The 21423-nt window shown below is 33.9% G+C and overlaps 1 protein-coding gene across 1 annotated transcript in view; it reads right to left on the reverse strand.

Annotated features, from left to right (window-relative positions):
• SEMA3D (semaphorin 3D) overlaps positions 1-21423 on the reverse strand; it is a 205527-nt gene that overhangs the window by 131601 nt on the left and 52503 nt on the right. The window contains exon 2 of the mRNA XM_037837475.1: positions 13465-13655. Within this exon, the coding sequence (XP_037693403.1) occupies positions 13465-13615 (151 nt within the window). The 5' untranslated portion in view covers positions 13616-13655. The remainder of the gene's footprint in view (positions 1-13464; positions 13656-21423) is intronic.

The raw sequence follows: 21423 nt of genomic DNA on the forward strand, positions 1-21423 counted from the left end.
TTTCCAGAAGAGCAATACCATGATAGAATAAATTTCTCATAAATAGTTGAGTGGATAATTCTGAACAAGATTCATTCTACTTTAATGAATTTTTAACTCCTTTCAGGATGTTTGGAATTTCTCCCTTTTCAAATTTCAAGGAATGGTTAAAATCAAAACTTCTTACAAGTGAATGTCAATTTGTTTTCAGTTAGTTATGTAAATAAAATCTTTTACAAAAATTCATAAATTTACAGCTTATTACATCTGTTATTGAATTAATAGCAAGACAAATATGACAGAACAAATGTCTCCTCATGCTAAGATCAAGATAAATTAACTTATATAGCAGAGTTATGAATAAAATAACTTAGAAAATATTACCATATAATGATACCTTTAAAAATTATATTAATGAAGGATAAGTATACATACCAAAAAGTAATGTTAAAAAACATGTGAAGAAAAATCTCTCCTCTCTACTATCCTTTGTCCACCTCTGATCTAGTTCCCATTTAACAAATGTAATAGTTTAATTTGTATTAATTTCATATTTCTAAATAATGTGTATGTACATCTTTTGACACATCCATTTTAGACAATGTCATTGAATACCTGTTTATTGTGGTTGAGAATTTTAGCCTTCCTTTGTCTACTCTTTCCCTTCCTCCAAGTTCTTAATATTATGACAACTTTTACTAAAGCTCTATTTAGTGAATCCATTACAACAGCAAGGTGTATATTCTTCCCTACTTAGAAAAATAGTGTTCTAGAGTATATTTATTTTCTTTAAAAATGTTGCTTTTTGCTAATAATTCCCTAATTATGATATTTTGCTTAATTTTCTCTAAATATCATGGATAAATATTCCCATACTTTCTGAAAATGTCTCTAAATAAAATTTTCAGATGAAATTTTAGATTATTTTTGTTATTTTTCCTGGAGACATTCCAGCTTCCTCTTCTTACAATACTGACATATGGCTCTCTGGCCTAGAGCTCAATCTTCCTTTTACCTTTCTCCTATTTTGGATCCCATCTTTCCTGGACCCCATGTCTTCCTCCTTCTTGGTTTGTTGGTGGAACACAACCTCCAGAAGCTTCCTAAGAAAGGGTACCTGATATTTAAATTTTTGAAACTTTCCATATTTGAAAATGTCTCTAGTTTATTTTCACAGTTTACTGATGGTTGGGCTGGCTATAGAATTCTAGTTTGAAAATCATTTACCTTCAGAAGTTTGAGGTATTTATGTACTATCTTCCAGAGTCACTGTTGAAAAATCTCATGCAATCTGTATGCCCAAGCTTTTGAACATGCCTTCTACTTTTCCTAGAAGATGTTCAAATCACCTCCTCATTTTTGCTACTATGAAATTTAAAATAATTTGCCAAAGTAAGGGTTTTTTGAATCTATCATGCTGGGTAGTCAGTATGACATCTAATCTGAAATGTAATAACCATTGATTCAGGGCAATTTCAATTTGGCTTTTCATTAGCGTGCGGTTTGAAACTGTTACAAACCCCAGAAAAGCCATGATCTTTTAATCAATCTTTTTGGGTGGAACCTATTGTTTCATTGGAGATGTGACTCACTGAACCGTGGGTGAGGGCTTTGATTAAATTATTTCCTTGGAGGTGTGGCCCTGCCCATTCAGGGTGGGTATTAATTAGATCACTGGAGTCCTTAAAGAGAGTTCACAGAGAGGGGTGGAGCAGAGAAGCTGAGAGAGATATTTTGGAGAAAGCCATTTTGAAACGAGAACCCAGGAGAAGCTGAGAGCTGACACAAGCTGACACTTGGAGATGCTTGGAGATGCAGACAGCTAAACTTAGAGATGAAGCCCAGAGTTTGCCCCAGAGAAGCTAAAGGAAAACTCCTAGATGCTTAGAGAGAAACACCCTGGAAGAAAGAAGCAAGGATGCACAGGAGCTGAGAGAGAGAAGTGAAAATATAAGCCCAGAGACATTCTGGAGAAAGCCATTTGAAACACAACCAAGGAGCAAAGGACCAGCAGACGCCAGCCACATACTTTCCCAGCTGACAGAGGTGTTCCGGACACCATTGGCTGTTCTTCAGCGAAGGTATCCCCTTGTTTCTGCCTTTAGTGTGGACATTTTTATGGCCTTAGAACTGTAAATTTGTAACCTAATAAAACCCCTTTATGAAAGCCAATATATTTCATGTATTTCTTATAATCGCAGCTTTTGCAAACCAGAATAATTGGGAACAAAGAGATGCCAATGATCAGTAGGACTTTCCTACAGAAAAATGGCCTCTAATCACCTGAAGAAGGTATATAATCCTGGTAAAGGTATGCAGAGAATTTAGATCAAAATTTGAATATATACTTCCAAGTGGGAGACTAAAATATGCAGTCATAGAATATTTGTCTCCTGAATTTCAAGCATTCTTCGTAGGGCATAAGCAATGTAATAATGTTTGCATCTCTGTTTTCTATTTATACTTTCTCTCACAGAGGAAAGGGGCCTCATTAATTGTTACCTCTCTGCCAATGACTTCAAAACAGACACCTAAAACCCCACTGACTCTCCCATTTCAGAAATTCTGATACCCTGCTGAATATTGTCATATTCCCCCACCCCCTAACCATATCATCCTACTGACCCTGCTTATCCTCTTAATGACATGACTTCATCCATAGGTTCATTTTGGAGTTATTTTTAGTTTTTCTTCCTTATTCCCCAACTCTTCTTTTCTCCATTTAAATAACTGGTCCCTCTAAGCCCATCTCACTTCTCCACGACACCATCCGGCTATTTTTAAAGCGTTGTAAATTTGATCATGAAAATTTTTCTATTCTCCATCCTCAAATATCTGTCTTTCCTTGGCCATCCCAGCTAAGTTCCACATTACTACTTGTCTAAATTACAATAATGGGCTTATAAATGACCTTGTTTTATGCCCCCCCCCCCCAATTCCTACCACAAGATGCTTCCTATTCCACTTTTTCCCCCCTAAATTACAATTCAGTTAGGTCAATTTCATGATCAAAATCCTCCAATAACAACATGTACTTTATTCAATAAATTCCAAACTTCATCTGATGCTCAAAGTTCAAGTTCCTATCCCATTTTCCCCAAATTCTTTTAAACATTTGGTTTTATTTACAATAAAATTATGAGACTGATCTTTTTGTAGTTGTTTGCATTCTTCTTTTGTCCCTTCAAAAGACTAGAAGCTTCTTGCAGATAAGAATGATGTCTAAATCACTGTTGCAATTTAGCACTACTTCTTGCACATTAAAAACGCTAATAAACATTTAACTAATGATTTTTCAAACCAGTGACAGCTGTTTGTTTTGGTTTATCTACCTTTCTTGTAAATCAGGATTATTAAAGCCTTATTAATAATTTAGAGATGGTAATGTGCCATTTGGAGACCCAGTTATGGTTCTAAATGCTTTGTAGTCACAAGGGATTCCCATTGTGATCTCCACATGTTCATGAAGGGGCGGAGGGAGCAAGATGGGACTAAAGAAAACATTCTAGAACAGTGTCTCTCAGGCTTTAACATATATTCAGATCACCTAAGAATCCTGTTAAAATATAGATTCTCATTTACCAGACCTGGGAGAGGGGCCCAAGTATTCTGCATTTCTAACAAGCTTCCAGATAAGGCTGATGCCATTGCTCCTCGAACCACACGTGGGGTAGAAAGGTGAAAGAACACTAAGGTCCATTATTCTCAGCTTGCTTGTGTTGAAAAGCTGGATTCTTTCCTTCTTCCTGTCTACTAGAGTTTGTCTCACATGATGACATATGTTAATTTATGGAAGGTGGTCAGATTATTATTATTTTCCCTTACAATTCTCGACTGGTCACACCATTACAATCCTAACTAACTTATTCCTAAATTGCTATAAGTGATAAACAACCTGCTTATTTTAATCCAATGATACCTGAACTTTTTCCCTCTCAGTTTTCTCACGCAAAAAAAGGGAAATGCATGCACTTAATATGCATTAGCCTGGAAGGAAGATACAAATTTGACATGATTTGTTATCGACTTTCATTTCAAGTACATTTCCTGTTCTCTGTGGCAGCAAAAATCCTGATCAGATTCCTAAATATAATCATAATTTTAAACACATTTTAAGTGTTATTAATATCTTATTTCAATTAATTCAACAATATGTTATGTTTGGTCCCACTTTGAATTCTGTTACAACATCCATTTTGCACTTTATAATATTCAAGGGCCTTTCTCATATGTATTTTAATTTTATCCTTGAAAAGAACCAGAATCATTATCAGTAATTTCTAGAGGAGAGAAGCTAGGCTCAGAAAGAGTAAGTAATTGTTCTATTTGGGTATGGTCAGTTTGTATCATAGAAATAAGTAAAACTTTTCTTGGTTTTTGTACTCTAAACCTCATCACCCATTACAGCTCTATTTTATATTTTAAGATTCAGAATTACTCAGAAAAACAGGATTCTTTTTTAAAACAGTTCTATGTATATGTCCACTAGATATACTAACAGAAAAGTTCACTGCTTTTGCTTCTTCCATTTCACCATTCCATTGGGATGACTGAAATATTTATCTTATTTTCTAGATTGTCTGGCTCACTGAGGCTTTAGTCAAATAAACCTCTTTATGACTATATTTCTTTATAAGTGAAAAGCACTTTAGTTCTAATTTATGCCTCTTTTGAATTAATAGGATTAATGCAACCTGTTTAAAAGACTCTTTAATACAAAATGTATACTGCTAGCTGTTAAGAAACAGAGGCATTTGTCAAATCTTCCATTTATGACATTCTATTTAAAACCGTCCTTAACTTTGTATTTATACATATGCAATGAAAGAATCTCTCTGTAAAAATTTTATTTAATAAAGTCCAAGGAATAAGAGCCAAATTTAAAGTGAGGTTCTAAAACAAGCAGTTGCATGTAAAAGGTTTTATCTCCTCATTAATTTATAGAAGAGTAAATCGATGGCATAGAAGATCTGATAAAAAAATAGTTTTCAAACAAAAAAAAATTGACTGGACTTAGTAAAACATGATTTCACTTAAACTATGCCTCTCTTTCCTATTTATGCATGACCAAAGCCCACTCAGACCACAAGGTATGGCTCTCTTCCCCTAGCTAGGAGGACACTGCTGACCACTGTAGACCCCAGTGATTTTTATACCTTCTTAATTTCAACAATGTCCCTTGGATATCACTTGTATGGCAGTATCACATCATGTATTACTTATATTATTACATAACTACAACCACTCTGTGAACCTCCATAGACCAATAATGCTTAGAAAAAATATCCCACATATAGTGTCAAATAGACTTTCAATTATAATTAAATAGCAGCCTTGGATACTGACAGGTTGTACTGCAAATACTATTGAATTGAAAAGAGGATGCTGCCAAAAAAAGTAATAGAAAAACCTTGTATTTTTTTAAATCTTGATATTTGTGTTTCTGAATATGTAATGTTTTCTTCAATGGCAAAAGAAAAAACAAGAGCAGGTGACTTCAAATAGAAAGATGTAAGCACACAACTTGCTTTCTACCACTTAGTCACTTAATGCTTTTAGGCAAGTCATTCAGGTTCTGAGCCTTATGGCACTTACTATAAAATGGGCATAGAGACAATGGCCTTCAGGGTGTTTTGAAACTTAGACATGATAATGTTCAAGTAGGGTATCTGGAATTCATTCACTCTCTTGCTTTATATATTTCATAGTACTAGCACTATTTGAAATTATACTTATTTCTTTGCTTACCTGCCCACCTCTGTCTTTCTATCTGGAAAATCAGTTCAAAGAGGAGAGTGAATTTTCTCTGACCCAGGACAGTGCCTTGACCATAGGGCTTGCTCAGTACATATTTGCAGAAGGGGTGATGTGCTCGTTTATATATATTATGTCCCCCAGACAAAGCCATGTTCTTTAATCCAATCTTGTGGGATATTTGCATCAGGTTGTTTCCATGGAGACATGACTCACCCAACTGTAGGTGATAATTTTGATTAGATTATTTTCATGGAGGTGTGGCCCCACCCATTCAGCATGGGTCTTGATTAGTTTACTGGAGACCTATCAGAGCTCAGACAGAAGGAGCTTAGTACTGCAGCTGAGAGAGACATTTTGGAGATGGCTGTTGAAAGCAGACTTTCGCTAGCCCAGAGTTTGCCTGGGAGAAACTAAGAGAACACCCCCAGACACTTAGAGAGAAACATCCTGGGAGAAAGCCATTTTGAAACCAGAACCCTGGAGCAGACGCCAGTCACATGACTTCTCAGGTGACACAGGTATTCCTGACCCCATCGGTGTTCTTCAGTAAGGTACCCTACTGTTGATGTCTTTGTTTGGACACTTTTATGGCCTTAGGACTGTAACTTTGTAATCAAATAAACCCCCTTTATAAAAGCCAATCTATTTCTGGTATTTTACATAATGGCAGCATTAGCAAACCAGAACAGATTTTGGTACCAGAGAAGTGGGTGCTGCTGGGCTTGCAAATACCAAACATGTTGGAATGGCTTTTTAAATGGATAAGGGGAAGACTCTGGAGGAATTATGAGGAGCTTGATAGAAAAGGCCTAGACTGCTTTGAAGAGACTGTTGGTAGAAATATGGACACTATAGATACTTCTGGTGAGGCCTGAGACAGAAATGCTGAATGTGTCATTGCAAACTGGAAGGAAAGAGATCCTTGTTTTAAAGTGGTGGAACTTAGGCAAAATTGAGTCCTGGTGTCAGATGGAAGGCAGAATTTGAAAGTGACAACCCGGATCAACAGACGCCAGCCTCATGCCTTCCCAGCTAACAGATGTTTTCCAGACACCATCGGCCATCCTTCAGTGAAGGTATCTTCTGGTTGATGCCTTAGTTTGGACATTTTTATGGCTTTAGAAATATAAATTTGTAACTTAATAAACCCCTTTTATAAAAGCCAATCCATTTCTGGTATTTTGCATAATGGTAGCATTAGCAAACCAGAACAGGTGAGTATATGGTAATTCTTAAAAGACTTATATTCCTTCTTGTTATCTTTTATGTGTGGGTTCAGTGTTGACTAGCTTATGCTTTATAAGTTGACTGTGATTCTTTGAGATGGCAAGAGTATGGGAATAAAATATTCAAATAATTGATAGTTGTATCCTCTTTATGCCAGGTTTAGAAGGATGTAAAAAGATTGAAAGAAAACATGTACACATACACACACACACACACACACACATGCACACAAAGTTGTTCAGATGTAAATTATACTAAAGCAAAGAAGAAGAAAAGAAGGCCAAGGAGAATGTGCAGAAAGAGAAAAGATGAAAGAACATACAGTTCAGTTTAAGGGGGTGAATCATTACATATTGGTAAACATTAATTTTCTCTTCCTTTTCCAAAGTTTTTGTCCAATCCCCCTTCTGCTACATTATCTATCTCATCTTCTGTAGTTTTATATATAAATATATAATATATTATTATAATGTAAATTTCCCAAGCCCACATGAGGTCCTTTATGGTCACTGTGAGATAGGAAATGTTTACACTCTCATGAGATTGAAATAGGACATCTCTCAAAAATTATTTTCATTACAACTACAATATAAACTCTTAAAGTCATTGTGAGAAATGCAGTTTATAGAGCAAAATATATACTATAATTATACAACACAAAAACCAGAAATATAGAACATCCTGACCTTCAAGATTCCTTACTTGTTACACAAGGAACATATTTAGTATGCATAACTATGCAAGAATTCAAAACATGCAACAAAAGGAAAATCTCTTTACACAACAATGGAACCAAACAAGCTCCTGTGGATTGAGAAGTTCAAAGCTAAGTCTTTATCAAAGAGCATTCTTTGGATAAAATGGTTATTATATTTCTGTTGGTCTTTAAGAAATCCCTCAAAACTCTCTTGCAGCTGTTTCGAATGGCTCACCCTACTGATAAGTAATGCCTGTGTGTCTGTCTGGTCAGCATCTTAGAAAGCATGGATCACGGAAAGCAAGAAAAACAAAGCTGACTCTGTGTCCATAAATATTAATAATTTTAAAAAAAACAAAATTAATCTTTCACTTTGGCTGATTTTTTTAACTCTCACATTCTAACACTGTTTTAGTGCTCAAACAGGAACTTTTAGACTCTCTCAATACCATCTAAACACCGGGTGGTACTAGTTGATCCTAATTCATTAGTCAGCATCATACAAGAAAAATACAAAATGCCAAGGATGAGCTGTGATTCTTATCTCAGAAGTAGGCAAATGGTACAAACAATTTTCCTCACCATTACTGAAAATTAGCAATAATTCTATGTCTCTTTTTCTTCATGGAATTGGTCACGTTTAAAAATTGGCATGTCAATTTTAAACTGGTAGATATACTGCTCTAGAATAAACAGAAAAACTGCTGAAATTCTTCTAAGTTGAATGAACACGTAGGCTTAATAGTGCTGAATTAGTGATTCCCACAGAGAGGACCCCACGTTCTTTAAAGTGGTTGGAAAGAGCAGTGTTCAGAGCTAGTCAGGATTGTCAATAATTCTCATGACAAAGGTGAATAATCTGTGATTGGAATGCAACGTGGAGAGGAGTAGCTAACAGCAGCCATTGGAAGCTAGTAGGGATGTGAGAGTGTGTACTGAGAGTAGGTGGGAGGAGCTTTTTATAATTCCCACTCTTCATTCATTCTCTGCTACTGGTTACCAATCTTTGACATGCAGATAAGTAAAACATCTGAAAAACTCTAACAACATTTAGAAAGTATTAAAAGAAGCATCACAAGGGTAGAGCTTACTGTATTTACTCCAGCAAACATATATCCCAGCTCTCCTTTTATACAGTGTCAGATGCCAGGAGAAGTGAGAATGCATAGAGAGATAAAGAAGGTTCTTAATCTTGCTAGGGTTTACCCCAAAGCCAAAAATATACATTCATACAAGCTTCTACTTGCAAATTAATTATCAACTTATGAAAATTGAATTAGTATTTTAGAATCACACTTCTATAGAATTTTTATTATGGAGACAGAGAAGCACACTGACAATCTACATTTTTTTTCACAAGTTTAGCAAAGGACACAGAATCACAAAAGACTAGATCTCCTCTGGCCACCAAGTAATCTTAGATAACAATGCATGTGGTCTTTGACTCCATTAAATTTTGACAAATGAAAATCATATCTTCAGTTTTGGTCAAATAATCAACAGGATACTTCAATAAACTATTAAGTTCACTCTGGTAGTAAGTGTCTAGGGGGAGAATAATTTATGCCAAAAAAATCACTCTTGCAAATAAACTTTAATAATAGTTAATATTCACTGAGGACTCATAATGAGCCAGGCATTGGTATATGGACTATGTATGAATTATCTCATTTCATCCTCACCACCACCCTGTGAGGTGAAGACTATTATCATCCCCTACCTATGCTTGATGATAAGGAAGTACTGAGAGACAGGGTGAGGAGCCCAGGTTCCATGCACCCTAGGGTTGACCCAGGAGCAAAGCCATGAACTACTTTGTGACTTTTGCAAATTGAGCTTACTGTCCATCTGTATATTTTCCTTTGTGAAGTGTCTGTTCAAGTATTTTGCCTATTTATAAATTCCAGTGTTTTTCTATTTATTATTGATTTGTGAGAGCTTTAAAAACATATTTGGATTCAAGTCATTTCTCAGATGTATATTTTGTGAATATTTTTGTGGCCTACTTATTCCTATTCTTAATTGTGTCTTCTGATAATCAGAATTTTAAACATTTTACCAAAGTCTAATCTAATAACTTTATAAAATATTTATGGTTATTTTTTTCTGTGTCCTGTCTAAGAAATCTTTGCTTACTCTCAGGTGGTGAATAGTTCCCATGTTTTTTACTAAAAGCTTATGATTTTAGCTTTTACTTTTAGGTCTATGATCCATCTTAAGTTATTTTTTGTATGTGGTAGTAAGGGTTGAAATTCTTTTTTTTCCTCTTGTATGGATATCAAGCTATCCCAGCACCATTTGCTTTCCCCAATGATGTGCATGGGGTTTTTTCATAAAAAATCAAAAGACAGTATAAAAGTTAGTTGTCCTCAAAGATCATCCATGTTGTCACATGTATCAGGACTTCACTCCTTTTTATGGCTGAATAATATTCCATTATATGTATGTACAATATTGTATTTATCCATTCATTGGTTGATGGACCCTTGGGTTGCTTCTATCTTTTGGCTATTGTGACTGCTTTGAACAGTAATTTACAAATGTATCTCCCAAGCCACAACTCTTCCTATATGTGATTTTGACACGCTTCTTTTTGAAAGTTGGTATCAATGTGCTTTCCCCCTAAAATCTAGTGAGGCTTTATGACTTCTCAACCAGTAGGGTATGCTGGAAGTAACACTTCATAACTTCTGAAAGTAAGTCATTAAAGGAGATATGGCTTTACCCTGCTTATTGAAACATATGCATTTGAGGCCTTTTTAAGCTAGTTTTGAGGAAACCAAAGCTACCCATATGGACAGACTACTGAGAGAGATCCTGAGATTACATGAAGAGAGAGATGCCAGCCAGTCAAAATTACAGACTCTTACTGTTCCAGCTCCAGCCATAATCTGACTACAACTACATTAGAGAACACCACCAGAACCACTCAGCTGAGTCTTGACCAAATTTGTGACCATAGAAACTATGAGAGATAATATGATTGTTGTTTTAAAACATAAAGTTTTAGGGTGGTTTATTAAATAACAATAGGAAACAATCTTAGGTGTTGGTCCTAGGAATGGGGCAAGGACTTAACAAAAACCTAAAGCATGTTACATTGAAGATGCTCTTGATTAAACAATAAGGCATCTAAGAATCTTAAACATGTTGTCCCTCAGAGTCAAAGAGAGCCCAAAAAACAGACAGGCTTATCTCAAAGAACTTTGCAGATACGGCTTTGGTCTAATGAAATGGATTATAAATTGATATATAAGCCCATAAATATTCTTCAGATTGGATAATTCCATTTTCTCTATCCTTAGGTTTGGTGAAACTTGCTTTGCTATCTCCAATCTACTGATCAGGCTGTGCAGGGAATTTTTAATTTCAGATCTTATACTTTTCATTTCTAGAATTTCCATTTAGTTATTTTTATAGTTTCCACTTATCTGCTGAAATTCCCTGTTTATTCACTTTTATAACATTTTCCTTTACGTCCTTAAACATAGTTATAATAATTATTTTAATGTTTTTGTCTGCTACTTTGAGCATCTGGATATTCTCAAGTTGGTTTCTATTCTTTATCTTTTCTTGTTATCATTAAATTTTTCTGTTTCTTTGTATGCTGTTTTAGTTTTCTGGGCTGCTCAAGCAAAGACCATGAAATGGGTTTGGTAAAACAATAGGAATTTATTTGCCCATGGTTTTGAGGCTAAAAGAAAGTCCAAATCAAGTGGTCATCAAGGTGATGCTTTCTTCCTGAAGGTGGATAATTCTGGGGCTGACTGACAGCGATCCTTGGTCTTTGCCTCCTCTGTCATATGGCCAATGCACATGATAGGCTTTCCTTTCTCTTCCTGATTCCACTGAATTTCAGTTTCTTGTTTTCATGGCTTTCTCTCTCTAAGTGTGAATTCATTTCACTTATAAAGGACTCCAGTAATAGGGTTAAGACCCATTCTGATTGTGGTGGTCCACACCTTAATTGAAGTAACCTCATTGAAAGGTCCTACTTACAGTGGGTCCACAACCACAGGAATGGATAAGATTTAGAACATGTTTTTCTGGGGTACATACAGCTTCAAACTACCACGCATACTAGTAACTTTTGCTTGTACTTGGATATTGCTGATGCTAAATTGTTGGGGAACCATTTGTTTTGGGTTTTCATTACTTATTTTAGAAATCAAGATTTTTTTCTAGCATACATTTAATGTACTGGCAGATTGGCTTGATCATTTTGAGGATTACTTTTAGGTTTGTTAGGGCAGAATTAGAATGTCCTTTACTCTCGTGCTGGAGCAGTCCTCCTCTTTTAGTGTGGCCTTCCCGGCATGTCAATTGAGGGCTCTAGGTGTCCTGTAAGGTCTCGCTCTGGCTGGGCAGAACTCCTCCAACTCTCACACTCTGTGTTCTCTAATGTCTCTGCTCAGCTCACAGATTCTGTTTCTACAAAGCCTTGCAGAGTCTCAACCTTATGTGGTTTCCCTCTCCCAGGCATGATATTCCTGCGGCCTCTTTTCCAATGTCTGAAAATGGTTATTTTACATATTTTGTCCAGTTTTATAATTGTTTATTACAAAAGGTATGGCCCAGTACTGGCTACTCTGGCATGGCTGGAAGCCTTGACTTCACTCTTGGTTTCAGCCTGTCCTTTACTGTAGTTGTTAATGTTCACTTGAAAGCAGGAGAACTTTAAAGGGTGGATAAAAAATTGAATATAACCATAATTAAGAAATGAGTGATGCTCAAACACATTTTTTAATTCTTGATTATATACAATAATGATAAATTATATTCCATATTAAGATCAAAGTTCCTAGAAAAACATCAATCCTAGATAATTAATATACTATTTAAATGACTGTTAGATGGATAAGAGTATAAAAATTCAAAGATAAAATAAGTTGCTGCAAATCTTTAATAAATGAAATATAAATTCTAACCAAATATCAACATAGAAAAAGTCAGTATTCCACTAACACTTACGTTTGACATCAAATTAGTTTTAATTGTTGATATTCAATTTGGGCTGAAAAATAAGTTGCCTTGAAGATCAGAGGATATTAAAACTGCTAGCATAATTTTCACTTGCCAAGTGCAGAATAATAAGTCTGATTCTCCCAACGTTCTTATCTCTTGTTATTAATAAATCTAAGGGCACATTATAGAAAATAATACAAAAGAAAAATATCTGAGATAAAACTTGGCAAAAAGAAAAAAACAAGATGGCTCAAGATGGCTAAATATAACTCAAGCTTTACTTTTATTTTAACTCAATTTTTTTCAAAAACAATTGGCTGAGAAGATTGCATTTCTTAGGTTTTTTTTTTTATCTCTTTATACTTTATGCCTTTCACATTGCCTTTTTTCTAAAACACATCTGGAGATCTTAGAGCAATTCTAGTGTGCTAAATGTGTTTTGCAAATATCTTATAGTAATTTGAAAAATAACTAAGGATAAACTAGTGGAAACTTTGTAATTAATTATATAGAATTACTTAACATTTTTCTAGTTTCATGAATTTATTTGTTTTAATACAAAACATTATAACTCAGGTCAAAATTTCTTAATTATGTTAATCAACAGTTCATTATTACAACTACTGGGTGAAAAAGTGTACATGAACAGTTTTGGCATCTATTCCCTCACAAAGAAAACCAAATAACTGGGCTTTGTGTTCTATAATAATATCTTCATTAACTGATGCCAACACTATATGCATTTCACTGGAGTCCATATGTTTAAATAAAAGAAATACAAAAGTAAAAAATACATTAGAAATATTAATAAACAATCTGAGAAATATTTATGCATTTACCTTTGTAGGTTAGCTTGAGTCGCGGAATATTTTGCTTAGACGTTCCAATAACTGGAGGAAGCAGCATGATCATGCTTAGCATCACTAAAGCATGAAAAAGGTGAAAATCTTGGCTTCTGGACTTTGGTCTTTTATCTTTACTGGCATTCATGATGAAAACAATGTTCTCTTTCAAACAGTGCTAGTTTAATCTAAAAAATAAGATAAAATGCAAATTTTCTTAGATTTACTAAATTATAATTTACTGAAAGTATGTAGATTTTTAAAAATAATTTCTCCTTCTCTCGTTTTGCTCTTGCAACACTGTTGCAGGGAAAATAAGCCGGAATGGAGTAATAAAGCACGGGAATGGCATCACACAGATTTAGAAATGTGTGTACCACCAGAAAGTCAACTGTTTATGCTAATTAGCATCACTGCTTCTGTTAAATCCTTTTAATGCAAATGTATGAAAACCAACTCTTTCTGCAACCAGTCAGAATGAATTCTTTGATCAGATAAGAGCACCGACAGAAGCCTACTTTTTCCCATATCATCCCCAAAGGAAAAAAGCCCCAAACAAAAACAGACAAAACTGTCATTCTGAAGGAGTTCTCTTGTTTTGGACTTAAAAGGCATAAATAGAATCCACCTAAAATTGAGGTACTGGATGTGATCAAATCAGGGACACCAGTTCAAATGTGAGGCCTGGACAATATAATCTTACCTGCACCCTATATTGTTCCACACGGGGCAGCACTGAATAGAAACATGAAGGATAAAATAATAAGTTTTATCAGAAGGAAGGAGGTGGTTATTAACTATGTTGCCATAAATAAGCTGCCTTGGTTGACTTGGTGAAGACATGGGGAAACTAAAAATTCACAACTAAGGCTGATAATAATAGTTACAGACAATATTTATTGAGTATTTATAAGTAAAAGATATTTTTAAAGAGTTTAATGTAGATTAAATAATTTAATTCTAATAACAGACATAAGGGTCAGGCAATTATTGATCCCCACTTCACAGAAGAAGAAACTGAGGTACAGAGTTAAATAGTTCATCCAAGTTTACACTGTAAGTGATGGATCAAAACAACATTTATTCTGGACATAAGCTACAATATGCCTTCTTAACCCCTAAGGCTTTGCATGTTTTTAATTTCAGTAGATTCAAGTGATCTTTAACTCCTGATGGAGTCTTCAGCTTCTGGTCCTTCTCCACTAGGTTACTGCTGTCTTCCCAAGAAACAGTTCACAGAAAGATCTTGCTATTCAGGCCTCTAGGGAGGATTCCAAATGTGGTACCTAATTTAAATTTTTGTAGAAATAATTTCTGTACTTCTTTGATGGTAGTTCTAGCCGTAATGAAACAGTATTAGACTTTAAGTAATTTTCTGTTTAATATTCAAAATAAATAATTTATGCCTACTAGTTAATTTTAAGAGAAGGTCTAATAAAGGTGCATTGTTCTTAAATGAGATCAACTTCATTTTACTAAAATGCCTCAAGGACTTTGAGGTTCCAGTTATTTTCAATCTCAGAAGTTAAGATCAATTTGAGAAAGTGAACTAAGATTAAACTTAGAGGTGTACTAATTTATTCTTATTCATGACAAGCATTTTAAGAGTAGACTTCAGATTTTATGTTAGCAGTCTTCATGAAATGTTGAATGCTTAATAAATTACATTTTTCCAATTCCCTTCATTACGCATAAAGATACGTACAGGAAGCAACAAGTTATTCTGTCTCTGTGAGTGATTAAATAATCAATTTGATCAGAGTTTGATTAAATATTTATTTATTTGATTAAATATTCAAAGATCATTCACAGACAAATCAAATAACAGACAAATCAAATAATCAATTTGATCAGATAGCTTGATTAAATATTTATTTATTTGATTAAATATTCAAAGATCATTCACAGACAAATCAAATAATTTAGAGATTATAATCCATACAAATAATGGTTAAATTTAAATGCTCATTTAAGAATACTTTTTCAATATGCCACATACCATATAATCTCTTTCCATTTATATTACATGTCTAGATATTTTTACCTTATTAGATATAATTTGAGAGTCAACCAAATGTCCTTCTGGCCCCAAAGAATTATTCATTCAGCAACCCTTTAGGCTTAAACTTATTTTATAAATCTCAATTGTGTATATTTTACTATAAAATCACTAATGAAGTCTTTCTTTAAATAATATATTTGAAATAATCTTCTCAAAAATGTTTATGTTATTGCCACCAAACAGAATCACTTTAGCCAGACTACAGAAAAAAATGATCAGGATTGCTCTTGAATTATGTGAGTTTTGACTTAGTGTCTAAAAAATACATCCTGTCCAAATTGTGACTGCTCAGTATTTGACATTTACATTAGTAAAAATAGATGCATTCTTTGACTTAAATAGTCTCCTTAAAAATTAATTGCTCTTGTTTTTATGCAAATGTCATTATGTTTATACATCTGTGTGTATGATAAAATTGTTATCAGTCAGTAGCACAATAGTTATTCCCCAACCATCTATTGATATCTTACACTGAAAAGGTAAAGAAGAAAAAAAAATAAGATTATCTTTTACAAGAAGCTGCCGAAGCAAATGAGGAAGCATATATCCCATGAAATAATTTCTAAAGTAGAGGTATTTATGGGATGCTAAGGAAGGCAAGTCAAAGAAGTATCATATAAATGTAAGTAAGACAAGAATATTTTTGTGGAATAACACAGGAAGGAGATTGGAAAACAAAAAGAGGTAGTACTGGAAAACAGAACTGGAAGAGCTAGACAGGCAACATGCTGCCGTGGTTAGATGACTAAGAGGGAGAGAGAGAATGTAGCAAAATCCAGAGGGGTGGAAGAGAGAAGACACCAAAGAGGAACTTGACCTAACTCTTGAATTTGCCTTGTGTTTGTTCTGCTACCTAATTATTATGACTTAAAAAATGCCATCACTCCATTCCGTCTTTGGTGTTAGAGCCTGTGGCTGCTTCCATCCATACTCACCAGGGCTCCTCCAAACCCATTTCCCTGTTCCTGTAAGTTTCCCCCATGCATGTTTGAGCAGGGCACTGGTATCTGATTGCAGCAGATCAATAGCCTTGACATACAAACATGTTTTCTCCCTTCACCCTTAGAAAAAGTGAAAGGTAAATTGACTGTAGAGATTGTTTATATTAAATTTCTCATTAGGCTTAGTTTGTCTGAGCTTCTGAACATGTGAAATACTACTTTTTTTTCATGACATGTAACAATGCCTGTAATGTGAATATACATTTATGTACACAGGCAAAAGAGAAAGGGCCTTCCATATGTGCATTTTATTAGCAATAATGACCTCAGTACAGGACATTTCCTAGGAATTAATGACCAGTTGGGGTTAATGGCCCTTAGCTATGTACTGAGATAGCTACTCCTCCAACTGGTCATTAATCGCTAAGACATGCCCTGTGCCTCTAACACCATAAGTTAAGAAGATTGATGTTTTGGTTTTCATGAACAGTAGTCATACTGTTCCTTGTAACCCAACTCATTAATATTGTTAAATAAGTTAAAAATCAAAGCACTGCTTTCTTTACCACTATGACATTCTGATAAGTGCCCACACGTGCTGAAACATACACTAAAGAAAGGGGAAACCCAAACATAACTAAAATCCTGCAACTGCTGGACTGTTTTTTTTTTAACTTTAAATACATATATATATATTTTTTTTTACTTTAAAACATTCACTCTATACAATCTGCTGCGGACTGTTTTTTTTTAAACTTTAAATACATATATATATATATATTTTTACTTTAAAACATTCACTCTCTACAATCTGCTGCTTCTGATACTTTTTCATTCCAAAAATCCTTTGAAATCAATAGGATCTTTTAATTGAGACAATTTATAGGTTGAAATGTCTTGCTAACAAATTCTCTACCAATCTACTGATATTTAGCTACCCTTCACAGGGTGTTTGTGTGTGTGTGTTTTGTGTGTGCATACATGCATGTGTGTGTCCTGCATCTGGGAGAAATTATGGAGAGAAGTAGGTGTTCTTTAACCCAAAGTGGGTGGATTTAGTGAATTGCATAGGTTATACTGCATGCTACTGTCTGTAACAAGCTCGACCTGGAGCCAATTAACTGCATGTAATCTATTCCAGATGTTCACTAGGACAAACAGCACTCTTGGGGATCTTCAGATGAAGAGCCAATAGGGAGTGTTCTGATTATGAGAGATTTTTACACACTGTTTCACTAAATCAGAGATCCAAATGCATAATCTAACACTTAAGAAGGCCTTGTGCCATTTCTCCAAGGAGTAGAGTCTATAACTTACTAGATGGATGATAACCCATCAAAAAATTTACTTGAGGAACACGAGATATATAAATTTACCTGTGAACATCATTGATTTGCCTTATCTATTTATATCTGCTTTGTTCTTTAAGTCATTAAGGCAGAATAATCTATAAATTAGGGTAAAAAATAGCTTATATACATGAGAAAATACTTAAAATACACAATAAGTCTTCACACATGTAAATCTAGAACACTTAGATTTAGGATCCTTTTTCAGGTGTGTGTTTGTGTATGTGTGTGTGTGTTTGTGTGTAGTTTGGGGAAAGGAAGAAAAGAATCCTTGATTTTAAAGTTTTATGAAGAACTATTTATTCTTCATATACCCGTGAAACACATAAGATCACATGAGAAATTTTTACCCAACTCAGGAGACATGAGGAGTTGCCTCCAAATTGAAAGGAATATCTGCATCAACTAACGTTGATAAAATTGTAATATATTTTTGATGTATTTCTTGATTAAATGATTTTCTTGTATACTGTACAAGACCGATCAATTACCGTTAATGTTACCTCATGGGATGGCTTTTGGACACAAACCAAATAGCAATTATCAAAGAAACCTGAGAGCCAAAGAGGAAATTAGGCAAACAATGACAAGCTTTATGGTTTCAGAGGGCCATTATATATTCCACTGATCAAGTGCAGTGGTATCAAAGAAGGGGGCATGTGGTAGGTAAGAAGGTCTACTGGGGTAGAGCTTGGAATGTTAGAACTTTCATCTAAATTTATTTTTATCTCATCTTTTCAAAATTTCTCTTTTGTGTGTTTTCGAATAATTATAATATTCTAGCACTTTTGTACAGTCAAGGGTGTGGAATCATTGTCCAGTGCAGTACTATTACCAATGAGTAGAATTTATAGGGCAGCAATGTTTAGTTGAAAGGCTTTTCAAACAACCGTAATTGTCCTTTAATGGACTTCATTACCTTTGATGCAATGAATTTCCCATCAACTGACATAGTTCAATGGCATCTGGAAGACCATCTGATTTTTCATAGATACCAAAGACAAGATCATATTTGATTAAATGTTAATCTACTTCTTTAAATCCTTGTTGAAAATAACCAGTAATATTTCACCATATACCAGAATGAACATCATCAATAAACTGTTGTACAGTTGAACTAAACTATTTGTCAGTAAAGATAGATTACAGTAGTTTCATTTTCATTTTATGTGGTTTAAACCCAATGTTTGCCTTTCCAAAAATCGATGAAATTATATTGAAATGTAAATTACTGTTCAACAAAGCACCACTGTTATATGTTAGTTGGGTTACATGCCTTAAACCCATGTAGTTGTAGCCAGATCAACGTCAGGATTTTATCTCCAATGAATTTAGTGCAATAGAAAATAATATAATAGTGAGATTTCAGAATATACATGTGTAACCTCTTAGATTTAAATTGGAGGTTGCATTATTTTACTGAACAAAATACTAATGACAAAACAGTGCTTAAGCTATAAAGAAGTCCCAAAGAAATCGTGTTGCCAAGGTACAAACTGCTCAAATAATTAATACATTTACAAGAAATTCATAAAACCCTACCGCAAATGACTTTATTGCTGATCCTATTCTTTATCCTAAATTTAATATCAATTTGTAGGATCAGAGAAAGCACCAATAATGTAACTGTAGTTGGATCTCTTCAAATTTGATTAATCCACAATCCAAAGATTTAAGATTTTCCTTTCCAAATTCTCAGTCTAGAGAGGATTTTAACCCATGAACCTTTACATGATCATGATAATCTAATTCTCCACCCTATGGAATTCTGACATGCTTTTTGAGAATTTCAAGAATATTTTGTCAAATTTTAATTTCTGCTGTTTGTATTAGAAACACAAATGTATATTATCCAAATTCATAGTTTCTTAAAACTTAATACCCCCCTTCAAATATTCTGTTGAGTACCCCCAACATTAAAAAAAAAAATCTTTTTCTATGCGGAGCATACAAAGTACAAATTTCCACCAGTAAGAAGGAAAAACAGTTATATTTTCTTAAAATATTAAAGTAAGAATTAAGCATGCATTTATTAGTGAGATATTCCTATCCCTAATTTTATTTGATTCCCTTTTTCCTTTAGGAATGCGGTTTTTATAAAAATAAGTGGTTCAGGCAGCTTAATAAAAATTTTACCTTTCTTTTCCCAAAACACATATTTAGGTATTAATGCAGTTGGTGAGTTATATGTCCAGTAAATATTATCCCAGAATTTATAATATTTGTCTAATATTCTCCTTAATGTGAGCAGTAAATGGATATGAATCTTAAGGAAATTTGTCACTTCAGTATTAAAATGTTATAGACAAATTTGTCACTTCAATATTAGAATGTTACAAACTAATTTAGTAGTCCCATGGCCTCTGTATCAACAGAAATAATTGTGCACTTAGAAGTTGTTTTTCAAAGCAACAGAGATATTTTATTATGTTTGAAAAATCTTATCATCGTGCTTGCTTCAGCAACATTTATAGTAAAATTGGAACGATGCAGAGATGAATAAAGAGCAAGCTGCATGAATACGAATGACAAACAAATACGTAAAGCTGAGAATTTCTTTTTATTATCTGACATGGGCAGTGGTCCCTCTTTTTTTTTTTTTTTTTTTTTTTACAATTTTCACAGGTATCTTATTTTACAATTAAAATATTTATTGAAAAATAATTATATGAAAGGAGAGAGAGCTGAACAGATTTTTAAATTATTTAATAGGACTCTGAAGGAGAGATTTCATTATATTCTCAAAAACCATATACAGAGGTTATTAGAGGCCAATTTGTAAAAAGATGTTAATCAATTTAGACAAAGCCACTTGTGTATAGGAAATAGCATTTAAATAAGTTTAGTATACCTACAAGTCTAAATTACAACATGGTTTACACTATATTTAATTTAGAATCTTAAGGTTGTAACTGTTAGAAAATAGTAAACAATTGTGAACTACTTACAATTTTTTGACATATTTGACATAGAACAATTGTAAGACTCTATGTAATACCCCAAACATTTTTAAATAAGCAGGCCAAGAAACCCTAGCAAATCTCTCAGCAACTCCATTTAACAGCAAACTTCCTAATCTAAAAAACAGCAGGTAGGAGGAAGAATATGATGTTCAACTTCATATTCACATAAATTCTCCAGGAATGCATGTTGTTTTGAGATCAAAACACTTATAAGTTAAATAGATCCTATGTAGCCTCATTTTATTTTATTTTTTTAAGGAAAAAGAAGATGTGCTAAACACAGTAACACAGCTTGGTTCTACTATTTTATGAAACACCTTAGGGAAATAAAATTTCTGGCTTTTGAGGCATTCCATCTACATAGAGGGAAGAGTAAATAATTCACCACATTAAAAAAAAAAACACTATCTGGGAATAAAAACAGTCAGTGTATGAAAGGAACTTAGTTTCACATGTGAAATTTAGGAGCATAGTTTTGATGTCATATTTGAATCTCATGATATTTGACCCAACTCAGCCGCTACTTAACATATTGAATTCAACAACTGATGGCTATACAAACAAAAAGGCAGCTTTTTTCAACTAAAAAAAAAATGTCCAGCACTCTTAGCAGTAATAGTTCTTTAATGAATTTTTTTTTA

This window comes from Choloepus didactylus, chromosome 5 (assembly GCF_015220235.1).
Source record: "Choloepus didactylus isolate mChoDid1 chromosome 5, mChoDid1.pri, whole genome shotgun sequence".
Taxonomy (NCBI): domain Eukaryota; kingdom Metazoa; phylum Chordata; class Mammalia; order Pilosa; family Megalonychidae; genus Choloepus; species Choloepus didactylus.